Raw genomic sequence first — 9,117 nt, 5'->3', positions numbered from 1 at the left:
TTTATTAATAAGACCCAACAACATCTGCATTCCCGTCAATATACCTTTCTTGCTCGCATTGTATGTAACTTTAACTTTATACACCTGAGTAACACTAGTAAGGTTTTCTAGATCTTTGTCTTTCAAAGCAACAAATATGTATCTTAGAGCCATATTGTATTTCGTCATGTCATTCACAAACCGTCTTTCATGGTCTTTTAGACAACCCAATATATCATGGCCTTCTAAATCCTTATATAGTCAATGGTTGTGCAACCCACACCTAACCATCACCTTCCAACCGCTACCACTTGACACATATCTCAACTCAAAAGGACATTTAACTTTCATACTATAAATGCCTTATGAGGAATTATTCATTTCAGATACATTCTTCATTTTGTAGTTTTCTCCTATCTCACAACCCATAATCAATTTATCTTTCATACCCCACTTTCCATTTGCAGTATCAAAACGAACAATCACAACAATAATACCATAATATTTACCAATAGTCTTTGTCAATGCTAATATTTTAGATCGAGACTCAAATACCCGTGATTTACAACATATAAACAGTAAACAATAAATATCACAGAGACGATAAAACATCTAAATTAAAATTATTACATAGAAAACATACTACGTCAGTGGTGAAGAACTGCATAAAATCTGTACAAGAATTTGTAGAAGGTCCTTCCGGCTCTGGACCACACAATAAAGTATTTTTTTTGTACTTCCCGAAATTATGAGTATGGACAAAAATGGTATATCGAAAAATATGAAATTTTCGAAAGTTTAAGTAGCTTTCCGGAAATTTTAATAATTCCTAGTATAATTTTGGGATATTCTAGAAAAATATCAAATACTAGAAATTTCGTTTTTAAAATATTAAAAAAAATTTTTACTGATAAATAATAGTCAGGATAGTTTCGACAATATGAAAATATGGAGGGTGCAAAATATAAAAGAAGGGGTGACAGGTTAAATGCTCACAGTTTGTGAGTTTATGTGAGATGGGCTTTTACTTCCAATCAAAAGGCCCATAGAAAGAGAAATAGTAAAAGGCCTCATAGCATCACTATAAAAAAACTGTGATGTAATTAGGGTTCTATCCCCCATTGAACACACTCTCATCGCAGCGGCACAGCAGCCTCAGGTACTCCATTTTTCTCCCTTTTTGTCATTCGTATTTTCATTTCTCACTACTTCCTACAGCCGCAACAATGGTTTTTTCTACAAGAATTGTATCGAATTCATCATCGTTTTTATTCGTACTCACTAAGGTTTTGGTTTTTGTTTTTGTTTTTGTTTTTAAAGTAGGAGAAGGATGTCTCACAGGAAGTTCGAGCACCCTAGACATGGTTCACTGGGATTTCTCCCAAGGAAGCGTGCTGCTCGTCACAGAGGAAAAGGTTTGTTTTTGGTTACTGCGATCTGATTATAAAACATGCCCTTTATATTTCTGATTACGTTTTCGTTGAAGTTATCACAACCCTTAAACCCTAATGCTATTGACTCTATATGATTGTGTTTCTCTCATTCATTTGAGCTTGTGTAATTTAACAGCTTAATTTAAGTGTTAATTGATGTTATCTTAATTATAACTGTTATTGTGTAATTTTACCTCTTGCAGTGAAGGCCTTCCCCAAGGATGACCCAACCAAGCCACCCAAGTTTACTGCCTTTTTGGGTTACAAGGCTGGAATGACCCACATTGTGAGAGAGGTTGAGAAGCCAGGATCCAGTGAGTAGCATTCTCACCAAACTTTGTTTCATTTACTAAATGAATTTGATGAATGGTGTTTTGTTAGTTTCTCATCATATCTGATTTCTGGTCTTAATTATCATGGATATTGTCTTTTTTGTTCTTTGAGTACTTTTTCCCCGAAAAGATTAATGGAGTTTTATTCAATGAGTTACTTGAATCAGTTTTGTGGTAGTGTATCTAGATGCATTCTTTCATGCCTTGTTACTTTCTGTGTATGGTTTTGTTAGAGATTAGTCTTGTTCTAGTTGAAGTATGTATTTTTATAATACCATTTCATACATTGGTTCTATTTTGCCAATGAATAGTCTCCTTTCTTATTGAATGGTGTAGTCTTTAATTACATTTTCAGTCATATTTTGCTCTTGAATTGACGGTCCTTCAATTTGTTACCATTTCTTAATGTGGTGTTAATCAAGTTTGTGTTTTTAAGCTGTATTTTGAGTTGGATAATGTTTTTGAGTCATTTAATTTCTAAGCACCACTCGCTTACCACCTTATGCATTTATTATTCTTGATCAAGTAATTGTTATGCATTTCTGATTTTCTAAGAACTTTATATAATATCTGATTTTTCTCTTTACTTCAGAGCTTCACAAGAAGGAGACTTGTGAGCCTGTTACAATCATTGAGACTCCTCCAATGGTTGTTGTTGGTGTTGTGGGTTATGTGAAAACTCCACGTGGTCTTCGTACATTGAATACTGTATGGACCCAGCATTTGAGCGAGGAAATTAAGCGTAGGTTCTACAAGAACTGGTGCAAGTCCAAGAAGAAGGCTTTCAGCAAGTACTCCAAGCAGTATGAAAGTGATGAAGGCAAGAAGAACATTCAGACTCAGCTTGAGAAACTGAAGAAATATGCAACTGTTATTCGTGTGTTGGCTCACACTCAGGTACTTGCTAGTTTCCTCCCTTCTTTTGTTTCTCATAACATATGAAGTAGTTTGTTTCCTATTTTTTAATATGAACTTCCTGTTGCAACATATTCCATTTTATTATGTCATATGATTTCTTTTGAGAGGTGATAATGATGAAATATCTTTGCAAACACAGCACTTATTGAGTGCTATGAGTGGCACTTTCCACACGAGATTTCTGATTCCTATTTTTTTTTAAACATTTAGTTATACAGTCTGTTAATCTCTTAAGATAAATGGAAGGAATTTGTCATTACATGTGTTACCTTCTCTAGGACCTCATATTACTCTGTTTATGTATTATAATGTCATATTTTTTCTGTAATGTGAATTGTACATGGCTTATGTGTTTCTTTAAGATGAGAATGATGAAATATCTGTGCAAACGCAGTGTTAATTGAATGCTATGAGCGGCACTTCCACACGAGATTTCTGACTCTTGACTGTTTTGATTAAAACAACTTATGATATAAAATGCAGTAGCTACATGAAATTGTGGTTACACACTTATTTACCACAGTTTTTTGTATTGACTTTTTAAATTATCATATTAAGAGTTTTTTCGTCTTTTTTTTCCAAACAGTTTCATGTTTGTTATCTGAATTTTCTTATTTCATTATATTGAAGTATAATTTCTATTTTCTGATATATTTAGTTTTCAATATCTCACAGATCAGGAAAATGAAGGGATTGAAGCAAAAGAAGGCCCATATCATGGAGATTCAGATTAATGGTGGCACTATTGCTCAGAAGGTTGACTTTGGATACAACTTTTTTGAGAAGCAGGTTCCTATTGATGCTGTGTTCCAGAAGGATGAAATGATTGACATCATTGGAGTGACAAAGGGTAAGGGTTATGAAGGTGTTGTTACCCGTTGGGGTGTTACCCGTCTCCCCCGTAAGACTCACAGGGGTTTGAGGAAAGTTGCCTGTATTGGTGCATGGCATCCTGCCAGAGTTTCCTTCACTGTTGCAAGGGCTGGTCAGAACGGTTATCACCACCGTACTGAGCTGAACAAGAAGATTTACAAGCTTGGCAAATCTGGTGAAGAGACCCATGATGCCCAGACTGAGTTTGATAGGTCGGTAACTTGCTTTTGGTTTTTATTTTTATCAATTTGATCAGTTTGTTCAATGTGAAATCTTTAACCAATCTGTGAACATGTTTACAGGACTGAGAAAGACATCACCCCCATGGGTGGTTTCCCTCACTATGGTATTGTGAAGGAGGACTATCTGATGATCAAGGGAGGGTGCGTTGGTCCCAAGAAGAGGGTCATTACTTTGCGTCAGTCCCTTCTTAAGCAGACTTCTCGGCTTGCACTCGAGGATATCAAACTCAAGTTTATCGATACCTCTTCCAAGTTTGGCCATGGTCGTTTCCAGACAACACAGGAGAAACAGAAGTTCTATGGACGCCTCAAGGCTTAAATTTGTTTGTTGGAATCTGTTTTTTATATTCTGTTGCCATCTCTTTTAAACTCTAGTGTCTTTTAACAATTTTGATAAACTCAATTCCTCATGTTATTTGAGTTTTTGGTACTATTGCGATTTAGTTGTACCCATATACTTCTAGTTTTTTTAATTTATTTCTTTTCCTTTTCTTATCTTTTGTTTCATATCATACTATTGGGATATATGAGTTTTCATTCATCTATTATCAATTTAAAAAAAGAATAGTAATAATTTGATTTATTAATATTTTATATAATTGACAACAGATAGACCCTAAACAAAGTATACTTGTTTGTGATGTATACTACCTCTTTTATTTTAGCTATAAGACAAGTTATTTGTTATAATCAATGTCTTGTATATGAAGGAATAGTACAAAAGTTTGGGATTTATTAAATTTAAAATCAAAATTAATATGAATTTAACAGTCAATAAAAGCTGTAATTATTGTAAAGTAAATATAACAATAAACAATTTGCTTGAAATGGGCTTATATACGTACCATCCTTAGGCCCATGGAAAGGAGAAAAAGTGAAGGCCTCTTAACTTCGCTATAAAATAACGAGTGTGATAACATTATGGTTGTATCTTCATTGAACACCACTCCCTTTGCAGCCTCACATCAGCCTCAGGTACGATATCTTCTCCTTTTTCTCATTCGTATTTTTATTTTTCACTACTTACTACAGCAGCAACAACAATTTTTTCTTCACGAATTTTATCAAGTTTTTTTACTTTTTGTTTTTGAAGTAGAAGAAGGATGACTCACAAGAAGTTCGAGCACCCTCGACATGGAGGGAAAGGTTTGTTTGTCCGTACATATATTAAAGCAAAACAATAAGAATTTTGATGTTTAAAATAGTTTTGTAGAATCTTTTGTAGACCCATCTTTTGTATCTTCATATTTGAATTCCTTAATTAGGTTAATTATTAGTATGATTTTAGGCAAATATATATTTTGGAATAGTATTAATATGATTTTAATCAAATTTATATTTTGAATATCTATATCCAAAATAAAAATCAAATTCCTTTAATTTTTAAAAAGAAAAAAAATTCTTAAATTATTTGCCTAAAAAAATTTTATAATTTTTTTTCTGAAAATGGAACAATTTTTCTTACAAAATTCAAAATATAAGAATTATTTGTTTTTAGAAAAAAATGTAAAAAACATATTTTTAAAAAAATGTTTTTTTTCTAAAATGATTTTTTCCCCCTAAAATAAAAAAGAAAATTTTCCAAAATACGGAAAACACATCCTGTCAATACAATTTTTTTTTCCAATTTTGAAAAAATGTTTTTTTCCCTGAATTTAAAAACTTTTTTTTGAGAAAAAAATATATTTTTTGAGAAAAATAATTTTTAAAAAATTTAAATCAAAACTAATTATAAAACTCTTTATGGATATAATCGATTAATAACTTCTTTATAACAATTTTAAGAAAATGGAATCGGGTTATTAGAATTAATTTTAATAACCAGTTATAACATATGATTTATATATGGTTATGACTTGGTTATATAAATTAACAGTCTAGGAGCGTCTCTGTTCATGGTTATGATTTCATTGAAATTATTATAACCCTGAAACCCTTAATGTGTTTACTTCTTATGTATGTGTTTCTCACCGTTAGAAGAGACCCATGATGTCCAGATTGAATTTGATAGGTTAATAACATTCCCTGATTATTTATTTTCTGGGGTCAATTCAATCAGTATTACAATGCTATAAAAAAGTTTAACCAATCTAAACTTGTTAAAAGGACTGAGAAAGACATCAACCCCATGGGTGGTTTCCCTCACTCCAATTTCTTTGTGAAACAGGTTCCTATTGATGTTGTGTTCTAGAAGGATGAAATGATTGACATCATTGGAGGGACAAAAGGTAAAGATTATGAAGGTGTTGTTACTCGTTGGGGTGTTACCCGTCTCCCCCGTAAGACTCATATGGGTTTGAGGAAGGTTGCTTGTATTGGAGCATGGCATCATGAGACTGTGACAAAAGGTAAGGGTTATGAAGGTGTTGTTACTCGTTGGGGTGTTACCCGTCTCCCTCGTAAGACTCACATGGGTGTGAGGAAGGTTACTTATATTGGCGTTTGGCATCCTGCCAGAGTGACAAAAGATAAGGGTTATGAAGGTGTTGGTACTCGTTGGGGTGTTACCAGTCTCCCTTGTAAGACTCTTATGGGTTTGAGGAAGGTTGCTTGTATTGGTGCATGGCATCCTGCCAGAGTGATAAAAGATAAAGGATATGAAAGTGTTACTCGTTGGGGTGTTACCTGTCTCCCCCGTAAGACTCACATGGGTTTGAGGAAGGTTGCTTGTATTGGTGCATGACATCCTGCCAGAGTGACAAAAGGTAACGGTTATGAAGGCGTTGTTACTCATTGGGGTGTTACCCGTCTCCCTCGTAAGACTCACATGGGTTTGAGGAAGGTTGCTTGTATTGGTGCATAGCATCCTACCAGAGTTTCCTTCATTGTTGCAAGGTCTAATCATAACGGTTACCACCACGAAACTGAGCTAAACAAGAAGGTTTACAAGCTCGACAAACATGAAGAGACCTATGATGCCCAGACTGAATTTGATAGGTTGGTAACATTCTCTGATTATTTTCTGGTGTCATTTCAATCAATATTACAATTCTATCCAATATGTTCAATCAATCTGAACTTGTTAACAGGGCTGAGAAAGACATCACCCCATGAGTGGTTTCCCTCACTCCAATTTCTTTGAGAAGCAAGTTCCCATTGATGCTGTTTTCTAGAAGGATGAAATTATTGGAGTGACAAAAAGGAAGGGTTACGAAGATGTTACTCGTTGGGGTGTTACCCGTCTCCCCCGTAAGACTCACAAGGGTTTGAGAAAGGTTGCTTGTATTGGTGCATGGTATCCTGCCAGGGTTTCCTTGACTGTTGCAAGGGATTAATAGGTTGGTAACGCTATCTCTTTAACTCCTGTTGCAAGGGCTTAATAGGTTGATAACACTCTCTCTTTAACTCTCTAGTGTGTCCCATCTATTTTTTTGAGAAGACTCAACTGAGAAGTAGAACAAAAATTTAAGTATATAATATATTATTTAATCCCACAACAATGAAAAACATAAAAGATAAAGTATTGAGAGGTATTTCTAGATGCACGATTGGTGGATATTTTTATGGAGGATTTTTAGATGCAAAATTGGTGGATGTTCTTGTGGAGGAGTGGGGTTTCCTTTAAACCCCGACCTCGGGGGAATTTCTCTTGTATAATAGATCTTTTAGGTTTAATTTGGGGGTAGATCAAAACTAAGGGTTGCATGTGAGATTTGGGTAATTATACTTTGTGTGATCATTGTTTTGATGCTTGGTTGTTGTGATTTTGTGTGATTGTTGATTGTGATACCTCAATTTTGATTGTGTTCAATTGATACCATATTGTTGTATGATGAATATGTGTGATCTTTGAAACTTGTAGGCTGAATTGCTTTGAAAAAATTGGATTCTAGTTACTTGATTCGAATCAAGGGGTTTGTGATTCGAATAAATGAGTAAATTATGTGTTTTTATGACCCTGATTTGAGTCACAACAAGCATGATTCGAGTTATGAGAGACTTGATTCAAATCACGCTAACTCTAATTCGAATCACAAGTGTTTAGAGTGAATTCTGGACATTATAGTTGCTCGATTCGAGCCAGAAGATCTCCTGATTCGAATTAGGAAGGCATATTATGTCAAAAACATTGTTTTCATCATAACTTAAGTTGGAAGCTCTGATTTAGGTGAGATAAGTTGCGTTAGAAATCTAACTTAAAGATTCTTCTGGTCAAATTTCAAAATACTTGTATGTATGTGTGATGTTTGTGATTAATCAATGATTATGAGGTAAAGTAAGACAAAAGTCCAATATTTGACAAACTATTTACAAAGCCCTAATCTGGCAATCAAAGTACATGTATTTTATAAGAGGAAGAAAGTTCGGGAGGAATTCACATATGTTGATCATGCATCATACTAGAGTGAAAATGAGTTTGCTTTTAGAAATAGTGTTGCAGTACGAATGTAGTTCACATGTACTCTTAGAATATTGAGTCTAGAGAGTATTTTAGTACGAATGTAACTTACATGTACTTCTAGATTAGAGTTTAGCGAGAGTGTTGTAGTAAGGGGCGTAACTCCTAAATTATAGAACTAATAAAGAGTGTTGTTGTATGGAATGTAGCCCACATGTACTTCTAAAATATATCACGAGTTCAGTGACTGGTACCACATACATAAGTAGTAAAGGATAAAGTGAATTGCATAGTCATGCATGCGTATTCTTGAGCATTATATATCATTGTGTAATGTTGTATGACTTGGTATCATGTCGTATGATTATGATGTTGATTGTGTGTTATGAATTATGCTACCCTTTGCTGTTATTATACCTTATACTCTGTAGAATGTATTCTTACCCATCTGTTTCCATGTCTCTATGATATGAATCTATATGCAGGATATTCTCAAGTTAAGAGTGATGCATAATCGCATTGCAATACTTTTATTCAAGACGGTGTAAAATAGTTTTCTTTTGTGCTTATGTATGCTAGTACGTTTGATTTACAATAAGGCTCTGGTATTGTGACATTTGGGGGCCAGAATTCATGTGTTTCTTTTGTACATATGTATGTTGCTATTGTGATATCGAGGTCGGGATGCATGTATTTCCTTTTGTACATATGTATGCGGAACTGTCAAGTCAACTATTATGTCTGGTATTGTGACATCAGGCCCAAAAATCATGCTTTTTAAATTATTATGTTTGGTTTTATGTTTTAATCAAGCACTCATATATACTCCCTCCGGCCTTTTTATAAGCAAAAGTCTTCTAATTTTTTTGGCCTTAAATATAAGCAAATGTCAACAAACCTAGATGCATTTAATACCTTTATTCCAAAAGTATCCTTGCATTAATTACTTTATTGTTACTAGAAGACAATTTAATTAAGGGTATACTAGTAATTGTGTTGTT

The 9,117-nt window shown here is 33.9% G+C and overlaps 1 protein-coding gene and 1 long non-coding RNA gene across 5 annotated transcripts; both read left to right on the top strand.

Moving 5' to 3' along the window:
* Positions 1-990: 990 nt before the first annotated feature.
* On the top strand, positions 991-4,272 carry LOC127097457 (60S ribosomal protein L3). The gene is made up of 6 exons (XM_051035950.1): positions 991-1,138; positions 1,300-1,394; positions 1,616-1,726; positions 2,337-2,641; positions 3,338-3,747; positions 3,838-4,272. The coding sequence occupies exons 2-6, from the start codon at positions 1,310-1,312 to the stop codon at positions 4,094-4,096; spliced, it is 1,170 nt and encodes a 389-aa protein (XP_050891907.1). The 5' UTR covers positions 991-1,138; positions 1,300-1,309; the 3' UTR covers positions 4,097-4,272.
* Positions 4,273-4,643: 371 nt separating this feature from the next.
* On the top strand, positions 4,644-8,904 carry LOC127097458 (uncharacterized). Of its 4 annotated transcripts, none has more exons than XR_007793039.1 (5): positions 4,646-4,752; positions 4,874-4,923; positions 5,945-6,714; positions 6,807-7,055; positions 8,602-8,904. It is a non-coding gene; the product is annotated as an uncharacterized LOC127097458 (long non-coding RNA). The 4 variants fall into 4 exon arrangements; XR_007793040.1 differs by having other exon boundaries at positions 4,704-4,752; positions 4,871-4,923; XR_007793041.1 differs by lacking the exon at positions 4,874-4,923 and having other exon boundaries at positions 4,644-4,752.
* Positions 8,905-9,117: the final 213 nt, after the last annotated feature.

Source organism: Lathyrus oleraceus, chromosome 6 (assembly GCF_024323335.1).
Source record: "Lathyrus oleraceus cultivar Zhongwan6 chromosome 6, CAAS_Psat_ZW6_1.0, whole genome shotgun sequence".
Lineage (NCBI taxonomy): Eukaryota > Viridiplantae > Streptophyta > Magnoliopsida > Fabales > Fabaceae > Lathyrus > Lathyrus oleraceus.
This window is presented reverse-complemented; position numbering and strand designations above follow the sequence as displayed.

What these genes read in the sequence shown, in the direction of transcription:
- LOC127097457 (XM_051035950.1), top strand. Translation starts at nt 1,310, where the DNA reads ATGTCTCACAGGAAGTTCGAGCACCCTAGACATGGTTCACTGGGATTT. An exon ending in GGTTGAGAAGCCAGGATCCA is followed by an intron (nt 1,727 to 2,336) that starts GTGAGTAGCATT and finishes TCTTTACTTCAG; the next exon opens with AGCTTCACAAGAAGGAGACT. An exon ending in GTGTGTTGGCTCACACTCAG is followed by an intron (nt 2,642 to 3,337) that starts GTACTTGCTAGT and finishes AATATCTCACAG; the next exon opens with ATCAGGAAAATGAAGGGATT.